We start from the raw sequence: 24126 nt of genomic DNA, 5'->3' as shown, positions 1-24126 counted from the left end.
ACTGCTTAACGAGGGTTGTGGAAAAAAATGAGTTTTTCTCTTTGGTTAAATTTTTTTTTAAACAGAGAAAATAAGTCATCGTTAAGTAAATTCCAAAACAATATAACAGAAGATTTAATGGACAGAGTCCAGGAATATTTTTTATTTTTTAAAAAATACAAAATTAAAGATTTTTTAAGACCTCCGTCTTAGTAAATAATGGAAATGAATGAAAAAAAGTCAAAAATAAAGAAGATTAGTAACTGGATATAACATATATAGGATGTTCTATCAAACCATGGTAGAGTATACATTCTTTTCCAAAGGCACATGGGACATTCACTAAAATATACCACATACTGATTTCTAAAAAAAACCTAACAAATTTAAATAATAAAACAAAGCACATCAACTAACCGACATGGAATAAAACTAGATAAAAGTAACAGAAATATAACAGGAAAATCTCCACATTCATGGGAATTAAATGAAACAATAAATATCTAAATACCCCAAGTAAATGCCTAAATATCTAAATATCCCAGGATCAAAGAGGAAATCTTAAAAGAAGTTAGAAATATTTTAATCTAAATGAAAATGAAAATACAAAATATCAAAATTGATGGGATAGAGCTAAAAAGGTGATTAGAATAAATTTATAGAATTAAACTGCCTATATTAGAAGGCTCAACATAATCTAAGTTTCTAACTTAAGAACTTCAAAAAAGGGATCTCCCTGGTGGCACAAGGGGTTAAGCTTCAGCACTACACAGCTATCCACAACTACTGCAGCACGAGTTTGATCCCTGACCAGGGAGCTGACCCACATGGCACAGCAGACCTCTCACTGCTCCCCTCAGCAGTGTATTTCAGTCATTGTGCCTGTTCTGCTCCCCTTGTCTCGGGTGAATCCTCCCATTCCCCACACCTTTGGCCTGTACCCCAGTTCTTGTATAAATAAATAAATAAAAATCTAAAAAAAAAAGGCAAAATAAACACAACGCATGCAGAAGGAAAGAAACAGTAAACAACAATGAAATTGAAAGAAGAAAAAAGGAACTAGAATAACAATTTTGAAAAATAATATACAAAATGGAGAAATCATATTCTTCAAATCTAAGATGTACTATAAAGCTATAATAATCAAGACAATATTATTTTGGTGAATTCACAGACAAGTAGATCAAGGAAACAAAGAGTAAAGAAAAAGACTTACACGATTATGGTCAACTTTTTTTAAATATGCAAAGTCAACTCAATGGAAAAAGGAGAGTCTTTCCAAGAATGGTAATATCACACTACATCTATCCAAATTGTTTAAATCTTAAAATCTCTTTCAAAACCATCCACTTTTTTCTCATTACCACCACCACCACCACCACCTGAAACCACTTTCATTTCTCTGGACACAATGATTGTCCTATTTTAATATACTGTTCTCCATACTGAAAGCCAAATGAGCTTTTCAAAATGCAAATCTGACCAAGTAATGCTATAGTGAAATTTTTTCTAGAGTTTTTCATTCTTTTTAAAATACAAAATTTTCTTGATTATGAAGAAAAGATATTGATTTAAAAGACTATGAGTCCCCAGGTTCCTACAACCTAACTCTTTGGCCTTATTCTGTACCACTCTCTTCCTTTCGCTCCATGTTGTCCTTTCCATAATCCTTCCTATCAAAAGATCTTTGCATAGGGTCTCCCTGGTGGCGCAAGGGTTTGTCCGCAGCCACTGCAGCAAAATTTCAATTCCCCGGCTGGTCAGGGAGCAATCCACATAGCACAGCAGACCTCTACTGACTTGCCCACTGCTCCCCTCAGCAGTGTACTTCAGTCAATCTGCCTGTTCTGTTCCCCACTTTGTCTCCAGTGAATCCTCTCACCCTCCCCCCTGCCCCCACACCTCTGGCCTGTACCCCAGCTCTTTTTGTTTTAAAGATATATTTATTTTTATACAAGAGCTGGGGTACAGGCCAGAGGCATGGGAGGGTGAGAGGATTCACCAGAGACAGAGCAGGGAGCAGAATAGGCAGAAGGACCAAAATATACTACTGAGGAGAGCAGCAGGTGTGAGAGGAGAAGTCTGCCACACCATGTGGGAATCTCCCTGGCCAGCCAGGAACCGAACCCTCGCTGCAGGGGCTTCAGACAGCTTCACAGTGCTGCGCTCAACCCTCTACGCCACCAGGGAGGCCCTACCCCAGCTTTTGTATGCATAAATAAATAAATCTGTTTTTAAAAAAAGATCTTTACATATACTATGTACTCTACCTGAGAAGCTCCTCCTTCCCACCTCTAGATTTCAGTTCAGTCTTTATTTTTTTAAAAAAAAGCCTCTCCTGACCTATTTCAAATCCCTTTATTATAGGTCTCATAACACTGTGAATCCTTTATTGGCCTTGTCACAACTATATTACTACTTTCGGGCTTTCTGATTATATTTAAGTAACTGTTTCATGCCTGTTGTTCCATGAAATCAAGAATATGCATGCATTTGTTCCCCACTATATTCAAAAGTAAAGTTAACAGGAACTCCACAAATATTTATTAAATGAGTAAATATATTATTTATCCCTCAAGCACCCTTAAGAGATATGTAAAATTATTTTCATTTCACAGATGGAAAAATTGAGGTATCAAGAGTTTAGGTTAATTGCTCCAGATCTAAATAATGAATAGCAATCAAAGCATTATGATTCTGAAGACCAAGGTATTAATTAGGCTACATGTGTTCAAATGTAACAAAATCCTAAACCAATCCTTATCCATGTGGCAGTGATTCTTTACATTTAAAAAAATGCATTAGGGCCTCCCTGGTGGCACAAAGAGTTAAGATGCAACCTATGAAGCTATCCATAGCCACTGATCAGCCAGGGAGCTACCCACATGGTGCAGCAGACCTCTCCTGACTCACCTGCTGCTCCCCTCAGCAGTGTGTTTCAGTCAATCTGCCTGTACTGTTTCCCACTCTGTCTCTGGTGAATCCTCTCATCCCCCACACCTCTGGCCTGTACCCCAGTTCTTGTATGCATAAATAAATAAATGTTAAAAAATGCATTAGTATTTCATTCATTCAACAAATGTTTATAAAGTGCTTACAAAGTGTCAATCACTGTGTTAAGTATTGGGGTTATAAGGTAAACAAGACATAGGTTTTCTTAGTTTTTATTGGAATATAGAGTCATTCTACTATTATATTCACTAAGCACACACTGCATGCCATCTATTATGCTAAGTAATGGAAAATCTTAAAGAGGAATAAAGCATTCAATTATATCAAAAATAAATTAATTTCACTTGTAATAAGTACTATAAAGAAACAGTTCAATGTGCTATGGGAAACATAATACAAAGAAGTGAACTTAGAGCTGAGACATAAAGTATAAATACGCAAAATCAAATCTAAAAGCAATGTAAACATTATTATTTATAAGCGTTTGTGCAAAAGCAAATCAATGAAAGAAAGGACAAAGATTTGGAAATAATGCCTCCCAAGATATGGAAGAATGAAGAGTTCCAAAATTAAATGTGATAACCTAAGCCCAAAATTCAGTATCTGTAATTAAATTATAAACAATATTGCCTTATACACCATGAGTTGGCAAACTATAGCCTGCAAGAAAAAATTAGCAAGCAGTCTCTTTTGGAAGGCACTTGACCTAAGAGTGATTTTCACAGGTTGTTAAAAATGAAATGAGAGAAGGCAGACAAAGAGGAAGGGACAAGAGCCAAGAAGCGGGAGCAGGAGAGAATTAACATTCTGTACATACCCTACAAAACCTAAATTTTTACTCAGTCCAAAATGTTTACTATCTATCAAAATGTTCACCAATCCATGCTGTACCCAGTGTAATCAATTATAATATAATAAAGACTTATCCCAGCAAATTCATTAAACATGATTCTACCAACACTAAACATCAACAACAACCAATTTGTAGTGCAGTAACTAATAGCACACATCTCTTTCTCAAAGTTAATACCATACATCTCTTTGAGACTCAGAGGTATCAAAGGCATACCAAATTTATGTGTCAGCCACATGAGGCATATTTGGTAAATATACTGTCTACACATATTCAAATAATATAAGTATCTCCTTAGGATAATTATCAAGATTTATATTATTTATAATTTAAATACCTCCTTAAGATAATTATCAAGATTTATAAAAGTCGGTACAGAAAAGAAAGTGCATTTACTAAAAAATATATAATTTTTTGTATTTTAGTTGAAAAAACTAATGTACAATTTTTTTGAAAATTGCTATACATTAGTAAGAAACTACTTACCAATATTTTTTTCAATTCTTCAAGTTCTACTTCCTTGTTAATTTTAAGCTTAGCCATCTCTTCTAAAATAAGCAAAAGAATATAAATGTGTAAAAAAATGAATAACAGGCCTCCCTGGTGGTGCAGGGATTAAAGACACAGCATGATGAAGCTGTGGCCAGCCACTGCAGCAGGAGTTGGATCCCCAACTGCCCGGGGAGTTAACCCACATGGCACAGCAGACCTCTCCTGTTTCACCTTGCTGCTGCCCCCTCAGCAGGGTATCTCAGTAGATCTGCCTGTTCTGCTCCCCACTCTGTCTCTGGTGAATCCTCCCACCCCACCCTCACACCTCTGGCCTACACCCCAGTTCTCGCATGCATAAATAAATTAATCTTTTTAAAAAAGCTTTCTTCTTTTAAAAAATTTTGATTAAAAGAAAAGGAAAGGAGAGATAAACTAATACCATTTGTAAGGAAAAATCTAAAGATATGGACTGATACAACTAGAGTACTGGAAAGCATAGGAGTACAGAATATCCTCCAAGATTTTTGGTTTTGAAAACTACACAGCCAAAGGAGGAAATAAACTAATACTATATAAATTTTTTTTGCCAAAATACTTTTATTTTAGAACTGTTCTTTTTCCAACATAATCATGATTAACTTACAAAATTGGGCATTTATATTATATTTTCAAAGTGTTTCCCTCTAAAGGGAAAGTTAGTTTAATGGAATCCAAATATTGAAAGGCTAAAAAAATAGGAAAAATCATATCAAGGCTTTAATTTTTTTAATATGACAATGACAGATATTTAATTTCAGTATCAGGTCAAATTGTTAAAAATATCTTTTGAAGATATTTTAAGGACTAAAATTGTCTCTAAGTCTACAACATTCAACTGAACAATTCTAAAGAAAGATATAAGCACTGTTTTTTTTTTATGTTATTTTTATGCATACAAGAACTGGGGTACAGGCCAGAAGTGCGGGGGGTGAGAGGATCACCAGAGACAGAGTGGGGAGCAGAACAGGCAGACTGACTGAAATACACTGCTGAGGGGAGCAGCAGACGAGTTAGGAGAGGTCTGCTGTGCCATGTGGGTTGTTCCCTGGCCAGGGATCAAACTAGTGCTGCAGTGGATGCGGTTAGTCATAGGTTTCGTCTTAACCCCTTGTGCCACTAGGTAGGCCCAGATATAAGCACTGATTTAAAACAGTATAGAATGATCTGAATATTAATTGGGTGCAAATACATTTACAGCCATTATAACAAAAAATAATACTAAATACTGAAAAATAAAATTATTTGTGATTGGATAATACAATTTTATAAGTCAAAGGTCAGTCTAGTCTATAGTGGGAAATTAAGCATTACAAAAGGAAAAGTATAGGGCCTCCCTGGTGGCACAAGGGGTTAAGCACTGCACTATGAAGCAATCCGCGGCCTCTGCAACATGAATTCAATCCCTAGCTAGCCAGAGAGCAACCCACATGGCGCAGCGGAGCTCTCCTGTCTTGCCCGCTGCACCCCTCAGCAGTGTATTTCAGTAGGTCTGCCTGTTCTGTTCTCCACTCTGTCTCTGGTGAATCCTCTCACCCCCCGCATCTCTGGCCTGTGCCCCAGCTCCTCTGTGCATAGATAAATAAATCTTAAAAAAAAAAAAAAAGGAAAAGTATAGAGTTTAAAAGTTCAAACATCCTAAAACAAGGCAATATTACTTATAATTTTAATTATAAAAGTATTCAAAGCTAATAATAACAACACAGAGATTTAGAGATACTCTAAAAAAAAACCTGCCAATTCATGAACAACTTTAACTTATAAAAATAGTAATAATAAAAATTGGAAAAAATATGTATTTATGTCTAGACTAGCGTTACACATGTTATTCTGTAAATCTTACCAAGTTCACTCGATTTCTTCTCAATTTCCATTGTAAGTATTTTCAGTTGATCTTCACTTTTTTCCAACCTTGTAAAATATGTAAGTTTACAATGTAAAATATTCATTTAGTCAGAATTCATCTAGTAACTAAATATGGTGCAACTTAGTAACAATTTACCTTAACATCGATTCACTCATTCAATTATCAAATATTTTTGAGTACCTACTCTGTGCCAGATAGTTTTTAACATTTCAAAATATTACTATTATAAATACATAGCCATATATTGATAACAGCTATATAAAACCTTAAGCTTATGGTAACAGTTTTTTAGCTGATGATTATCAAAGTAATACATCCTAGACCTTTAAAAGAAATTCTGTATGTTGCGCCTGCCATACTGAATTCTATCTTAGGAACAATATAAGAACTTGTATAATTCACTTAACTCCCTTGACTTTCCATTTCCTCATCTATAAAACTAAGATAATTGGAACAGATGACATTTAAGATCACTTACAGTTTAAACTTTGAAAATAATTTGAAAAGGTCAATTAAGAATATATCAGATTAGATAAGCTACAAATTAGCTTTCTTCTTTCATCATACACAAAACAATAAAGAAAACAGACTAAGACCAACTCATGAATTCAAAGAGAAGCTTGTTCCTTCTCTTTTACCCTATCAACTTTTATTCACCTTACTGCTAATAACTTATTCATAACAGACTTACATGACTATTTCTTTAATACAAAGTAGTGAAAAACAGAACTAGTTTCAGACAAACTGCTATTTAGATGAAATGCAAGTGAATAATGTATTTTATATTTAAGTTCATCCTATTCATTAATTATTAACTTAATAAAAATGTTTAAGCACCTATTCTGTCAAGCTAGTTGCTAATTTTGTAAGTCAGAAAGAATATTACAGATTCCACAATAATTTCCTAGACTCCACAAAGAATCTATTTCTATGATGCTAATAATACAGTTTCATGACATATCACTGCAACATCAGTACTTATGAACTTGACTTTATAGCTTGACTCTATAGTAAAGCGTGCATGGGAATTAACAGAGTAACTTTCAGTATATTTTCCTAGAATACCAGCACACACAATACAACCTTTAAAAATATATTATCACTTTACACATAAAAAAAGAAACTTGGCTATAGTTGTTAAGTGAATTAAAAAAATCAGTTGACAATGAAAGGAACTGAACATTAGAAGAAAATCTTTTTATTCTGCAAAATAAGAAAATATTTTTACCCTTGCTGTTCTGCTGTCAATAATTCTTTCAAGTTGCTGATGGTACTTTTAAGTTCAGTAACCACAAACGCATGAGCAGCTTTAGCTTTATTAAATTCTTCCATTTGTGCTTCCTTTTCTCCAGTGAGCTGATATATTTTTTTTGTTGCTATCTGTAAATCTTCCTCTAAAGCCTTCTGAGTACTCTAAATGAAATAAAGCACAAAACAAAAGCTATGAACCAAGTACCTTAAGGCAAAAAAGTTGAACTCATTTGCTTCTGTAATTTGCTGCCCCTCCCTTCCTCCTTGCCCCTCCTCTTCACCCACACATTACTCTTACTCCAATTACAGTCCACCTATAGTACCAACCTCTCCACGGAGTCTTCCTATTTTAGTTCTTAGACCTACTGTAGCAATTTTTGCCTAGATCACACTACTGGTACCTAGTATAGTCTTGTATTTTAGTTATACTTTTGATGTGTTTTCATCCAAGGTCACTAATTAGAATATAAGTACTTTATAGTCTGAGATTGTATCTTCACTAATTGAAGATCCAGGTCCTTGTACATTATTAACATTCACTAAATATCTGTATACCAGCTGATAGTGTGACACTTATCACACAGTGATCAGTTTATATATCATACCACACTTCTTTGCAATGACATTTTAACATCTTCTAGTTCAGCTGCCAAATGATCTTGCTTCTCATTTGATTCTTTTAAGTTTTCATTCTGCAATTCTAAAAGAAAAAGTTGCATTGAGAGACTAAGTCATACTTAATAGAAAATACACACAAAAAATATTATTTGTAACAATTACTCCCCCCACACACATTAGGTATTCCAAAATAACACAGAATAATGCAAATATAAATGTACTACAAATGGTCATCAACTTTTATTGACTAAGTGGATATATAAGAATTTTTGGTGCTACATTTTTATAACACTGGAAGCAAACTAAATATAAACAAATAAATTAAATTATGGTGGTATATATATACACAGTGATATACTGTGTAGTCACCTATAAATGATATAGACTTTATTGATTACTAATTTGGGTAGATGTTTATAAAATATCAGAATAAAAAGGGCAAATTAAAAATAGTATTTATATAAATAGTACACATGAAAGGAAAGAATACACACTAAAATGTTTTTTAAATAAGTTCTAATGGTAAAACTATTCATGACTTTATTTTCAATAATAAAGATAAGATCATGAAAGGATCTATATGACTTGCTCAGAGGTATAAACTTCATAAGTGCAGGCCATAAAAAACAATGAAAGATGTTAAGCAACAGAATAATGTTTCAATTTTTTAAATTCCATTCTGAAAATCTATGGGAATGAAAGGTTAGTGGTCCAACTCTGGAAAAAATACAGGAAAAGGAAGTCTGGAGAGAAAGATATATACTGTCGACTATAATACTATTTATTATTGCTTGGTAATAAGTATATCATCAGAGAAATCATAATCACAAACTAGTTCTTAAGTATGTGTGGAAACTGAATGTATGCTGCTGGAATACTCTAAAATAATTCCAAGACAAAGAGCCAGAGCAGGAGTCACAGCCTAGATAAGAGGGAGAAGGAAGTAGAAGAGGTAGTAGACAGGTGGTTGGGGTTGGAGAGGTCTCCCCGGTGGCACAGAGGGCTGAGCGCCGCACTGTGAAGCTGTCTGCAGCCTTTGCAGCTGCAGGTTCGATTCCCAGCTGACTAGGGAGAAACCCACATGGCGCAGCAGACCTCTCCTGCCTCTCCCACCTCTCCCACTACTCCCCTCAGCAATGTCTTCGGCCCGTGTTCCTGTTCTACTCCCCACTCTGTCTCTGGTGAATTCTCTCACCCTCCCGTGCCTCTGACTGTACCCCAGTTCTTGTATAGATAGGTAAATCTTCAAAAAAAAAAAAAGTCTAAACAAATCATACATTTGAGGTCCTTTATAATCTAATCCATTCTTTTCCATTTTCATCTACCTGAGTTCTCAAGATACACTAATCCATGTGGCAAATATATTCTAACTTTCACACTTCCATGACTGGCACCATCATTTCTTCTGCCTACACTCTCTCGTCCAATTCATTATCTAATGAACCTTTAATCACCTAAGCACTAGTTCAATTAACAGTTTTTCCTTAATACCTTTCCAAGTATATTGCTCTAAGAATAATAATTCCTTCCATAATGCTCCCATATTATTCATTCACTTGTAAACTTTATTAGAGTGCCTAATATGTGCCAGGAATTGTTCCAGTCACTTGGAATGTGTTCATGAACAAAAAAAAAAAGACTTCAAAGATCCCTGTTTTCATGTACCACTTTGTTAAAGCTGTGAAGAAGATAAGAGAATGGAAAAGGAAAAAAAGGAGCATATTTACTTTTCAAACACTCTAAAATTATTCTATTATGCCCCCTAACTGGGATTTTATGAATTATTAAGTATAAGGAATACAGAGATAAAATTTTAAGAAAAAGACTGGCTTTTCCTTGTCATCTAGGTCATTCTAATTTGAGACTTACAGCACTAGAAAACATTACAACAAGATTATAATGAAAGTCAAAATTTAAAAGTAGAATATATAACACATTGTAATATTTTCTTATGTAATTTTTTTTTTTTTTTTGGTGGGACCCTCGCCTGCAGCCAGGCAACAAACCGGTGCTGCAGAGGCTGTGGGCAGCCTTGCAGCCCAGCACTCAACCACTGCGCCACCAGAGGAGGCCCTCTTATGTAAATTCTTACTTGTCTTTTCTTCTAACTGATTAACTTTAACTCTGGATTCTTCTAGCCGAAATGTTAAATCTTTCATTTTATTTTCCTTCTCAGTGCTTTGGCTCAAAAGCAATGATACCTAAAATTAAATATTTAAACTTACTATAGATAAGAAAAATTAAAACAATACATTAGCATTTATCATCGATGATTATTTTATATACTTGCTTATATGTTTTTCAGCTGGCTCCTCCTGACATTTAGTAGATGCTTGCACGATAAACACCTATTGCATGAATGAACTAATATGAATAATAACATTATAGTATACATTTTATTACTGAGGTTATACAATGAAATCTACTGGTTCACTTAGCCATAAATATTATTGAGCAACTACTCCATTCCAGAAACCATAATAAACATTGAATATACAGTATACAGCTATAGAACCTTCAAGAAATCACCTCAGACTGGCATATAAACAACTATACCTGAATATTAATAGTTTTAGGACAAAAATGTATAGAAATCAAAGAAAAACACCTAAATCAGTCCTGGGGAATGTAATAAAAAATTAAACCTATTGGGGCCTCCCTGGTGGTGTAAGGGGTTAAAGCACCAGCACTACAAAGCAATCCATAGCTACTGCAGCACAAGTTTGATCCCCAGCCAGGGAGGTGACCTACAAGGTGCAGCAGACATCTCCTGTCTCGCCCACTGCTCCCATCAGCAGTGTATTTCAGTCAATCAGCCTGATCTGCTCCTCACTGTCTCTGATGAATCCTCTCATACCCCACAGCTCTGGTCTGTACCCCAGTTCTTGTATGCATAAATAAATCTTCTAAAAAAATTAAACCTCTTGGTCCTGCCTAGTGGCCTAGAGGTTAAATCTCAGTGCTATCATCTCTACGGCCTGAGTTCCATGCCTGGCCAGGGAGCTACCCACATGGTGCAGCAGACCTCTCCTGTCTAGCCCACCGCTCCCCTCAGCAGTGTATTTCAATAGATCTACCTGTTCTGTTCCCCACTCTCTTTCTGGTGAATTCTCTCTCTCTCTCTCTCTCTCTCTCTCTCTCTCTCTCTCTCTCTCTCTCTCTCTCTCCCTTCTTCATCCCCCCACATACACACCCGCATCTGGGTCCTACACCTTATTTCATGTATGCAAAAAAAAGAAAAATTAAACCATCTCAAAGGACCGACACAATCTTGATAGACAAGTAGGACTTAATCAAGCAACACAAGGAAATGAGCATTCTAGATTCATATAAGAACACAAAGAATCAAGAAGTCATAGTTTATATGGAGAACAAAAGTAATGAGATGGCTAGACTATAAAACGTTTATGAAAAAAAGGGAAAAGATAAACTTATAAAGATAAAATGAAGACTTCTAGGTTCAAAATGGCAGAAAGATCTCTGCCCTAATTTCATCTCTAAATCACCCAAAAGAAAACCAGAAAACAACAAAGGTAGACTTCATCTTCTATGAAACCATGAGACTTTTATAATGCAAAACATGCGTAAAGAAGAATAACTGTTAGAAGGTACATAAAATTTCACAGCATAGAAAAGCAAGCTTTAGAGCAATGTCTTATTACCCAAAATATAACTACTGCAGAAGAGTCCGTAATTTTTTTAAGGGCTATCATTCAATGTGTGCATATTTGACTCAATGGAAATCTATTGCAAGCAAAAGGCTAAATATTTGAATATGTACAATATTAGAATTGTCTCATACATTTACTGTGCAGTCAGCAAATACAAACCAGAAGTTAACTTAAAGACAAATACCTGTTTTTCCTTATCATCTACTTCCTTCTTATATTCCTCTTCAAGGTGCTGGATTTTTTCATAATCTTCCTTTACTTTAAAAATAGAACAAATTATACTTTAATATCTTAACATGACTGTATAGAAAACAAAATTTAAAACTAGTGGTATTTTACCTCCTTATTTATCTAGATATTAAACCCTAAAGGCTTCTAACAAGCACTAAAACTGTTGTTCCCTTGCTGCTTTCTATTTAGTACAATAGTGAATTTAAATAACACCCAAATTATAATAACTTAAGAAATTTCTATATATAATTTTATAATAGGATACCTATAAATTTATTCTTTAATCACATTAATCTGAAGAGATTTTAAAACTATGTAGTTAAACTTAACTTTACCAAGAAATGTAAAAATAAGACCAGATCAGGCTTCTAAAATTAAACACAAGCCATAATAAATTTGATTTCAGGGACAATGTAGCTTTGAAACCAAAAAAAAAAAAAAAAAAAAAAAAATCAGTTACTACCAATTCACTGTTAGAGCTTACAAAACCATGTGCAACTTAAAATCTAAATTAAGGCATCAAGCTGAAAGGATAAAAATATCAAAAGAATAAAATAAAAATATAAACAGAAGAATAATAATATGCAAATTAAATAGAATCCTACACTTAAAATGCATGTCCAGTCTGGAATTCTCAGCTTGCACACGAAGTTCCTCAAAAGCTACTATCATTTTCTGAAATATAACATTTACCTTTTAAGAATCATACTTAAATTTTAATAGCTTTTCACAAACTATGAAAATATTAATATTAATAAATACATATAATGTGATCATTAGTTTTAAACCACAAAATCTGAATAATCAAAACATTATAATTTTTAATAATAATTTACTAACAGTGCATTGGAAGGGCCTATTACAGAACCTTCCCAGATGCTTAGTGGCACAGGAGACATGTCATATAGTACCAAATAGCAGCAAAAGAATTATTTGTATTCTAGTCATGAAGTCTGTATCTAAATCTTTAACTATATATTTATTTTTGCCTACTTAATTTCTGTCCTCTGTACTTAAGTAACTCTGTGTGGTTTCTCCCCCAAAACAGTTCAAATTATACTTGCATCATTTGACCACATAAGTTCATTCAACATATCTTAATTTGCAAAATCAGATTAACTTACTTATTCATTTAATAATTACTGAGTGTCTATAAGGATGCTGGTCAAAGTCCTTTACTGAAACTAATTTATATTCCAGTGTAAGAAAGAATATACATACACACAAACGTATAGCAAATAAATGTCATGTAGTTTAAGTGCTCTTCAGGAAAGTTAAACAAGGTGAGTAGAGAAAGTAACAGAATATATTTTTGATAAATAAGGAAGGATGATAAAAAAGCTGAATGAAGCTTATGAGTTTGCATAAGATCTTTGAACATAAAAATTCTAGATGGTGAACAAATTCAAAGAACCAAGGTGAGGCTGAGAAATATAAAAGCAGTTTGAGAAACATGAAAAAGAAGAGTAACATATCAGAGAAGCAAAGTAGAAAACAATAGAAAATGGGGTAAGAAAGGAACCAATATAAATTAATGATTATGTATTACAACAATATACTAACTGCTGACACATTTAATAACTATTTGATAAATTATGTCACTAACATGCAAATTTAAAAACTATTAAGGGCCTCCCAGGTGGCACAGGCGGTTGAGTGCCACACTGTGAATCTGTCCGCAGCCTCTGCAGTGTGGGTTCGATCCCAGCCAGCCGGCGAGAATTCCACATGGCACAGCAGACCTCTCCTGTCTCACCCACTGTTCCCCTCAGCAGTGTGTTTCATCAGTCTGCCTGTTCTGTTCCCCACTTTGTCTCCGGTGAATCCTCTTACCCTCCCGCGAATCTGGCCTGTACCCCAACACTTGTATAAATAAAAAATAAATCTTTAAAAAATAATAATAATAATAAAATAAAATAAATAAAAACTATTAAACGAAAAAATTAACAAACAGTATAAAACTTTGGGAATTTTATTAGTGATATATGTAAACAAATGATAATAACTATAATAAGAATAATTATTCATATTTTTATAGTTAATCATTCTACTGTGCTTAGAAAAAAGTTTAATTCAAATTTTCACTACCACTTACTTCAATGTTATTATTTAGATCCATGTAAACTTGTCTAGTTTCTTCCCGTTCATATTCATCTATTATTAAAAAAAAAATTGAAATTAAATTTTAAAACAATCATGTTGCCAATACTAAAAAGTCTCAGAAAAATCAAAATAATTAAAATTCTATATTAGTGAAGGAGATTGGTATATCTTTTGAGGCTTTCAAAGCAGCAGCATCAAAGGCAATTTTAGAATAAAGCATGGTTGTATTTCATGATATAATCTCAAAAGTTTGGTGCTGTTCAACAATCTCTAATTTTCTTTTATAGAATTACTATCCAGAGGGGCCTCCCTGGTGGCACAGGGGTTAAAGTGTCAGCACTATCAACATATCACCAGCCACTGTGGCCTGAGTTTGATCCCCATCCAGGGAGCTAACCTATGTACAGCAGACCTCTACGGTCTCACCCACTGCTCCCCTAAGCAATGTATTTCAGTAGATCTGCCTGTTCTGTTCCCCATTCTGTCTCTGGTGAATCCTCTCAACCCCCCCACCCCCAGCCCTCGCACCTCTGGCCTGTAGCCCAGTTCTTGTATACATAAATAAATAAAGCTTTTTTTAAAAACCAAAAAAAACAAAGAGCTGGGGTACAGGTCAGAGGTGCAGGAGGGTTAGAGGATTCACCAGAGACAGAGTAGACAGAGTAGAACAGGCGGCATGTGCTGAGGGGAGCAGTGGGCGAGACAGGAGAGGTCTGCTGCACCATGTGGGCCAATTCGCTGGCAGGAGATCGAACTGTGCTAGAGAGGTTGCAGATTGCTTCATAGTACTGAGACTTAATCCCCTGTACCAGCAGGGAAGCCCTCCACAGGAATTTGCTATTATGAATGATAGTTATACATCATATTCTTGATTCAATCTCCTAGTTATTTCAGACAGAAGAAAAGGTTAATCTCAAGATCAGGCGTCAAGTGAACTAGGAACCAACCATGAACACTAAATATATATATTTTTAATATACATAACATCTCTCAAAAAGCTTTCCAAGTTCAAAAAACTGATAACCAAAAAATGGTATGAGGCACATAAAACTTATTCAAATCAAACTGGTTCCCAAAAATTAAAAGATAATTTCCTCGGGCCTCCCTGGTGGCGTAGCGGGTTGAGCACAGCGCTGTGAAGCTGTCCACTGCCTCTGCAGTGCTGGTTCAATTCCCGGCCAGCCAGGGAGATGACCACACGGCACGGCAGACCTCTCCTGGCTTGTGCCCCAGCTCTGGATAAATGAATAAAATCTTAAAAAAAAAAAAAAAAAAGATAATTTCCTCCCTTCTCCACATCATCGAATAGTAATAATATGAAAAAGGTGAGAGTAATTCCCATCATAAGGAGAAAAAACAGTATTTTTCTTAATATCTATATGATATGATAAATGGTAGTTGGGTAATCATCTCACAGTACATGTAAATCAAATCTTCACGCTCTACACTTTCAAACTATATAACTATATAGTGTTGTATGTCATTTATATCTCAATAAAACTGGGAAAAAAATAATAAATTGATAAAATAAGAAAAATATTTACATTTCTTTGTCTTTTCTGCAGATCTGGCACAGGTTTCTTTGAGTACATTACATAAATGCCTTGTAGCATTATTCCTGAAACAAAAGAGTTTCCACAAGTGTAATCTGACCCCAAAATCATATATAAAAGTATATAAACACATTTTTATACTTTTTAAAGAAATTTTTAAAGCACTGTATTTTGTATATATCACTCACAATTTACTATATAGAGAAAAATGTATTAACTGTACTATTAGCAAAGATGATTTACTACCTTCTTTTAAAAGTAAAAAGGACATCTGGGCCTCCCTGGTGGCGCAGCGGTTGAACGCTGGGTTGCGAAGCTGCCTGCAGCCTCTGCAGCTCCGGTTCGATCCCCAGCTGCTCCCCGGCCACCAGAGGAGGGTCCCACATGGCGCGCAGACCTCTCCAGCCGCCCACTGCTCCCCTCAGCAGTGTATTTCGTCAGTCTGCCTGTTCTGTTCCCCGCTCTGGCTCTGGTGAATCCTCTCACCCTCCCGTGCTTCTGACTGTACCCCGTACTTGTATAAATAAATTAAAAAATAATAATAATAAAAAAAATAGAGACTTTGTCAAAATATTAAAAAAAAAAAAAGTAAAAAGGACATCTCCTCAACAAGTTTCTATCCAAATAGCTATCAATTACAATTCAGCAAATAGTTCCAGATTTACCTTAGGGAAAAAATGAGAGAAAATTGAGCTTTTCACTTAACTAATTATCCAGACATACTCTAGCCATTTAACATTCAAAACACAAAAGAGGCAATTTTATGACTAGCCATTCATGTCACTAAGACCTCTGATCATCTCAACAGATGCAGAAAAAGTATGACAAAATTCAACATCCATTTATGATAAAAATGTTCATTAATGTGGCTATACAGGGACATACATATAGTCCACAGCTAATACCATACTCAATGGTGAAAAGTTGAAAGCTTTTCCTCTAAGATCAGGAATAAGGTAAGCATGGCCATTCTTACCACTTTTACATATAGGATTTAGAGGTCCTAGCCAAAGAAATTAAGCAAGGAAAAATAAAAAATGAAAGATATTCAAAAATAAAAAATAAAAATTAAAACTGCCAGGGCCTCCCCTGGTGGCACAGCGGTTGAGCGCTGGGCTGCAAGGCTGCCTGCAGCCGCTGCAGCACCGGTTCATTCCCCAACCCACAAAAAAAAAAAAAAGTAAAACTGCCAGTATTTACAGATGTATTATACAGACAAATCCTAAAAACTGCACACCAAATACTACTAGAATAAAAAATTCAGTAAAGTTACAAGATACAAAATCAATATACAAAATTTGTTACTTCTATACGTTAGTAACAAACTATCATAAGAGAATTTAAGAAAATCTCATTAACAATTGCATCAAAGAGTAAAATATCTAAGAATAAATTTAACAAAGGAGATGAATGACCTGCACACTAAAAACTATAAAACATTGATAAAAGAAATTAAAGAAGACATAAATAAATGGAAAAATATTCCATGATCATGGTTAAGATGAATGTTGTTAAAATGTCCACACAACCCAAAGCAATTTATATATTCAATGTAATTCCAAAAAAATCCCAGTGGCATTTTTCTCAGAAATAAAACAAACTATCCTAAAATCTGTATGGAACTACTAAAGACCCTGAATAGCCAGAGTAACACTGAGAAGTAAGAATAAACATGGAGGTATCATGATTCCTGATTTTAAACTATATTATAAAGCTATATAGAGATATATACATATACAGTATTTCTCATACATAAGTAATCATCCAATCAAAACCATTTATTCCAGGGCCTACCTGGTGGCACAAGGAGTTAAGTCTCAGTCCTACCAAGCTATCACCAGCCACTGCAGCATGAGTTCCATCGCCAGTCAGGGAGCTAACCCAGATGGTGCATTAGGGCTACAGTAGGCATTAGATCTATCTTATAAGATACTGCAGGAATGTAACTACATACCCATAAAAAGTAACCAGTAAATATCAAACACGCACCATATTGGAACCATCCTCTCTTACTCCCTTCCCTCTAATAATTAAATCTCATTTCAGGGAAAAAATAAAGTTAGAGCATTTAAATTTTATCTGGAAAGTCATAGTTTATCTTTCAGTTGGACTAAAACTATTGAAATGGCATTTTTCACTTAATAGCCACTTCACTGATAGCCATTCTAATTTATGTAGCAAAATGTTTAACTTAAAACAAGTAGGAATAAACAAATTTGACACTCTACACAGACCCATACATTAGATATTTATGTGGCAGATAAATTAAACAATAATATTTTTCTATTAAATTCTGAATGATATAATCTGAATGAGTTAATAAAGGTAAAGTAAGACTTAGCTATCACTCAAAACAAAGGAAAGGAAATATCAAAGATGAGAACAAAGATTTAAGCCAAAGTTAATGGAAAAAGCATTGGACAACTGGCAAAAACAAACTATGAAAAGAATTAGCTTGGAACTAAATTGAGACCTACTTACAATTGCAGAACCTAACACAATAGTCAAAGAGAAAAGCTGAAAATATACAGAGGCTCTTGTAGATACAGGATTACCAGGTATCATACCTTCTATGATACCAAGTAATGGTTCCTCCTGCCTGACATGTTAAAAACTGAGAAATCAGTCAATGACTAGTTTGCCAAAAACAAGAATGTAAAAAGGTAAATCAGTAGAACTCTCACATATTAGTTAGTATTATATAACACTTAGTATCATATAACACTTAGTATCATATAACACATAGAAAGTGCTCCATAAACCTTTGAAAATTATTTTAATAATAAATGTTGAATAAGAATAAATTCATTACTTACTCTTTTATTAAATCTTTATTTTCTTGAATTCCTTCTTCTAATTTCAGACTTACTTTTTCATTTTCAAACTAATTTACAAAACAGAACAGTTCATCAGATTTCACTTAATAAAATAAACAAGAATATAATCATTAAGTATAATAATTTCTTTGCTAACATTCCACAATGTTCTATAAGAATTCTTTGAGCAAAAAAGCACTTATTCTGTCAGTTTATAGATTTTCCATAAAAATATAGATCTTAGTTTGTTGAATCAGATCCAAAAATTATCTGACAATATTTTAATTTCAATATTATCTTCCTTAAATATTTTGAAATATTTTATCTTTGTCCTTACCCAATGTTGCACTTTCTAAATATTTTTCTCACTAAGTCCTTATATTGAAGCTAAAGAGTTTAAAATTTAGCTTTATCATATCATATGCTATTAAGTTATTTATTAATAAATCAATAGTTATCTAACATAATTTGTTATCTTCCTAATCACTGTCTAATGTATTATTTCCCTAATCAGTTGCATTAAACTTTGTTCGACTTGTCCTCTATTAGGTGAAATACATCTAATATCAATGAAACCTCAAAAAAGTAATAGCCTTAAAATTCACATTAGAGTAACAAAATAAACTCAATTTATCATGAAATACTGTTTTAAATAACATTGTAAGACTTAGTATACGGTTTTTCAATTCCTTATCTTGTTATACCTGTAGTTCCTGAATGGCTTTTCTCTGGGCTTCAATTATCTTTCTGTTTTCTTGCAACTTACTTTCTTTCTGTTTCAGTTCAGATTCTACATTCACTTTCCACTTCTTGATCTTTTCAGCCTCCTTATACAGTTTTGAATATAGTCTGCTCATTGGTTCTGAATTCTATTAAAATAGGTTTTTCAAAAATTATTAAAAATTATTAAAAATTATTAAAAATTATTAAAAATTATTAAAAATTATTAAAAATTTTAGTGTACCAAACTACAGCTGCCTATGAAAATATCCATAAATAATACTTTAAAACTTGAGATGAAATCACTCCTGAAGTTTATGCCTTAATAGCATACTGAAGGTTACATTTAACTCTTAAACTACTAAGAATGTCAGATAGAAATATTTTAGTCATGGGCCTCCCAGGTGGCGCAGCGGTTGAGCGCTGGGTTGCGAAGCTGCCCGCAGCCTCTGCAGCGCCGGTTAGATCCCCGGCTGCTCCCCGGCCACTGGAGGAGGGTCCCACATGGCGCGCAGACCTCTCCTGCCGCCTGCTGCTCCCCCCAGCAGTGTATTTCGTCGCTCTGCCTGTGCTGTTCCCCGCTCTGTCTCTGGTGAATTCTCATCCTCCTGCGCTTCTGACTGTACCCAGTGCTTGTATAAATAAATAAATAAATAAATAAATAAATAAATAAATAAATAAATCATTAAAAAAAAATTTTAGTCAGAGAAAATTTGGTTAAGAACAAAATAAATCATTCTACAAGCAATCTATAAATTTTACCAATGATCTTGATTATACAGTCCCTATGTTTTAGTTTTGTGATACCATAATCACAGCAATAAACATATAGTACTATACATGGCCATGGACTTTCTCTTCATTTTAAAGGCCTCCTTGTACCATAAGTAAGAATGATTCTTATAACTAAAATCAAAAGTACAGTAAGTCCTACAAATTTCTTGGACAGTAAACCAGTTAATTTTACATATTAATTAAAGGATTGTTCATAAAATATCATCTTGATACTCAGCCTTACACAGCCTTTAAATTGCCTCTAAAAAATGGATGCTTTTATAAACCAGAAAATACTGAAATCTAGAGTTTCAGCATATTTAAAAGAAACACAGAGAGGGGGGCCTCCCTGGTGGCACAAGGGGTTAACTCAGCACTATGAAGCTATTGGCAGCCACCTTAGCACTTGCTCTCAAGGAGCTGACTGAGACCTCTCCTGTCTCACCTGCTGCTCCCCTCAGCAATGTATCTCAGTCAATCCGCCTGTTCTGCTTCCCATTCTGTCTCTAGTGAATCCTTTCACCACTACCCCCAAAAACCTCTGGCCTATACCCCAGCTCTTGTATGCATAAATAAATAAATCTTAAGAAAAAAGAAACACAGAGAGGATTTAAAACAAGGGTTTTAAAAGATAGATTTTAATCAAATGTAATCCTTTTGAAGCTTCAAAAAAAAAAGATACGTACAAATAATAATAAATTATATTCCAACAACAACACATTTAATGCAGATAGGAAATCTTACCTCAAAATCAGAGTCTTTCAGTCCTTCCTGGTGTTGACTATTGTCAGAATTATCAACCTAAAAAAATAAAGGTTTCTTATAAGAAAATATTTCTGACAAGTGTTCCCAAAGAGTAGCAATTAAATACTGATGGCTAATAATGCAACAATTAAGGTGTTTTTTCTTTTTTAAGCAAGCAAGACAACACCTAAATAGATGATACCCACTATATTTAACTGACCTGTTCAAGCATAGGCAGAAAGCTAACTTTTTGTAAAGAAGAATCTGCAACATAAAAGAAAACTGGTAAATTAAATGCGTCATCTTATTTTTCATAGTAAGTATTATATCTTGCTTTATTGTCAAGGCTATCAATATTAACCTATGTTATAGTTTCAATATCTAGTGATGGGTATTTAAAGAAGTCCTCCATGTAAAGTGATTTATTACTTTTCCAGGCTCCTACCTGAATCATTGTTTTCCCCATTTTTGGAGAGATTAGTCATTACAAATGGAAAACCAAAATCATCTTCAATACATTTGCTGAAAGTCTAGAAACAGATAAAAAAGTTTTTAAGCATACTGTACTATACCACTCTGAAAACTAGCAGTGTAATATATATTACAGATGCAATAGACATCTGCTTAAAGAAATGACTATAATTGCAAATCCTTTAAGGTACATACAGTATTTAAAATAAAAAATACTTCTACTATGTAAACAATGCAAAAAAATTAAGTAGGTATTTTTATATAAGGTAAAGCAAACATAAATTATACGATACAGGCTTTCTAAGTATTCCAGACAAATACCAGTAATTTTATTTCATATATAATAGTTTTCTTTAATTACATGAAAACTCTTCCCTTGCTAGAATTGAGAATTTTCTTCACTGAAAAACATTATGTTGTTATACTCTTCCAGGCTTAGAGCCATAAAAATTTTTCTATGGCATATAAATTTAAAATAGTCATTCATTGTGCCATTCCAATATAATGCTCCACAGAACTTTCTGAGAAGAACTCTTATTGTAAGCTGAATTTCCCTTTTTATCCTGGGACGAATTTTAAATTCAGTTACATGCTAACTTTTACTGACATGTCAACGCAGTCCTAATTGCCCTTGATCGTAAAGTCTCCTAATTTATATGTTACTATTTCATCGGATATGTCTTATAAGTTGCCTCAAATCATTCCAGGAAAGAAGGATTAAAATAAGCAGGCCCCACTACGTATGCAGAGTTCTACAGCAGCTGACATCATTTCTCTACATGGTGTTCACACTCATGAAGGACGCTCCTTAATCATTCAAAGCGATGCTCCTCAAAATTCTTAGGTAAATCAAATGATACTGACCAAAAAGATAATCATAAAATATCAGCGGTAAGGAAGTACACTTCGCCTGATTTGCCTAAAATTAAGAAGGGTCAAGTCAAGATTCGTATGCAAAGTTACCTTGAAGAAATTAGACTCTCCTCCCGAGGGATGAGGTTTCACTGCGGACACTTGGCTACATAACCTCGGCGGTACAAACAATTTAACCGACTTTTGCTTTTCCATTTTCTCTTCCAGTTATAATTAGCTATTGCCCCAAAGGCGGGAAAAAGCGTTTTACATCGGTTCATTAATACACGGCTCAGGGGAGACCACGTGACGCTCGTGCAGGAAATGGCCGCGGGAGGGCCGCCGCGTCCCCTGTTGCCATGGAGACGGCAGCACGCCCGTGGCGGGTGGGGAAAGGGACGAACACCCCGCGCAACGACGTCAACCAACATTAAGGCAACCAAAAATATTTAAAATAAATTAAATTTTAGAACACCGGTATCTGTTCCCACCCTCCCCCCCCCACATCCAAATGGCCACGCGGGCGGCGAGGATTGGGGGGGGGGTTGCCTCCTCGCCAGGTATGGGGGTGATGGGGTGGGGGGGGGCCTTAGGCGACCCCCACTACCAAGAAGGCGCCCGAGGCCGGAAGCGAGGGGGGGGGAAAGGAGGAGAGGGGTGGCCTCGGCCAAGGAACCCCAGCCCTGGGCTCGGGTGGGGAACCCGGCACCCCAGCCCTCACCTTTAAAGAACCAGGCGCCCCACGAGCTGCTACCTGCTCGTCTATGAGGGCAGCAGAAAGAACCAACCAGAACTTCCAGCTCCGAACCTCAGAAAGGCGTGAAATCGATCCACCCAGACCGGAGGGACAAGTGGGGCCAACGGCTGTTTAACGGCTAAATAACCGTCAACTCGAAGTCTCGCCGCGTGCCCAGGGCCTACTCTCGCGAGATTTCCTTCCGAAGCAATGGCCCTCCAGCCAGGCCCTGTGTGTCCCGGGAGCCCCCCCCCCCGCCCCCGGTGGCCTGCGGTTGTGGGGGTGCGCGCGCGGCTGTCTGACGCGAGGCGAGAGGGCGCTGGCCCCGAAAGCGCCATCTCTGGCCCCCGGGGCTCCAAGTCTTGGGATGGAAACACAGGCGCCTAGAACAACTATAACCCGCCCCCAAGTCCCCCGTAATCATTTATAGGTGGTCATTTATTGTAAAGATTTATTTATTAATACAAGAACTGGGGTACAGGCCAGAGATGCGGGGTGGTGAGAGGGTTCACCAGAGACAGAGTGGGGAGCAGAACAGGCAGACTGACTGAAATACACTGCTGAGGGGAGCAGCAGGCGAGTCAGAAGAAGAGGTCTGCCGTGCCATGTGGGTAGCTCCCTGGCCAGGGATCGAACTCGTGCTGCAGAGGCTGCGGACAGCTTCACAGCGCTGTGCTTAAGCCCTTGCGCCGCCAGGGAGGCCCTATAGGGGGTCATTTTCAAAGAGTGGTTAGTGACGCTCTTATAGTGACTTGACAAGTCAAGAGAGCTTCAGGGACATGGTATATTTCTTGTCAGTGCTTCAGTGGAGAGCAGAAAAGTGAGTCGGGAGTTGGTAGATCGTCCATGGAGAAAGTATTCCTGGCTGAGTCTCTGAAATGGTGAGATTTCAGTACAAGAGCGCTGAGTCTGAGAAGCGTGGTGCAGAGGTGTGAGGACAACGTGGGGAAACCGCAAGAAATGACCCTGGAGGCTTAGAGAGCACATAGGAAGGGCTTGCCAAGGCGTCTGGATTTCAGCTTTTGTGGGTGGGAATCTTGAATTATAAGCAGAAAGTACATGATCATATTCAGGAGAAAATTTTTGGTATAAAAATGCTTTAAGGGCCTCCCCGGTGGCGCAGCGGGTTGAGCGCAGCCTGTGAAGCTGTCTGCAGCCTCTGCAGCGCGGGTTCGATCCCAGCCGGCCGGCGAGAGTCCCCCATGGCGCAGCAGACCTCTCCGGTCTCCCCCGCTGCTCCCCTCAGCAGTCTTGCGTCCGTCTGCCTGTTCTGCACCCTGCTCTCTCTGGTGATATCGCTCACCCGCCCGTGCCTCTATCATGTTCCCCAGTTCTTGTATAAATAAATAAATCCTTTTTTTAAAAAAACGCTTTATGCTTTTGCCACTGGAGTTAGGGAGACAGTTT

At 36.0% G+C, this 24126-nt stretch overlaps 1 protein-coding gene across 2 annotated transcripts in view; it reads right to left on the bottom strand.

Annotated features, from left to right (window-relative positions):
* SYCP1 (synaptonemal complex protein 1) overlaps positions 1-22199 on the bottom strand; it is a gene marked incomplete at both ends in the record, with an annotated part of 54796 nt that extends 32597 nt beyond the window's left edge. For both annotated transcript variants that reach the window (XM_084243515.1, XM_084243516.1), the window contains 15 exons: positions 4271-4332; positions 6156-6223; positions 7408-7592; positions 8036-8130; positions 10141-10249; positions 11904-11977; positions 12556-12625; positions 14046-14104; positions 15598-15671; positions 18423-18490; positions 19127-19291; positions 20661-20717; positions 20881-20924; positions 21106-21190; positions 22095-22199. In XM_084243515.1, coding sequence (XP_084099641.1) covers positions 4271-4332; positions 6156-6223; positions 7408-7592; positions 8036-8130; positions 10141-10249; positions 11904-11977; positions 12556-12625; positions 14046-14104; positions 15598-15671; positions 18423-18490; positions 19127-19291; positions 20661-20717; positions 20881-20924; positions 21106-21190; positions 22095-22199 — 1320 coding nt within the window. The remainder of the gene's footprint in view (positions 1-4270; positions 4333-6155; positions 6224-7407; positions 7593-8035; positions 8131-10140; positions 10250-11903; positions 11978-12555; positions 12626-14045; positions 14105-15597; positions 15672-18422; positions 18491-19126; positions 19292-20660; positions 20718-20880; positions 20925-21105; positions 21191-22094) is intronic.
* Between the last annotated feature and the right edge of the window lie 1927 nt (positions 22200-24126).

The sequence above is a fragment of the Talpa europaea genome, assembly GCF_964194135.1.
Source record: "Talpa europaea genome assembly, chromosome: 9".
Taxonomy (NCBI): domain Eukaryota; kingdom Metazoa; phylum Chordata; class Mammalia; order Eulipotyphla; family Talpidae; genus Talpa; species Talpa europaea.
Note: the sequence above shows the minus strand (reverse complement) of the source record. Positions and strands in the feature narration are given on the sequence as shown.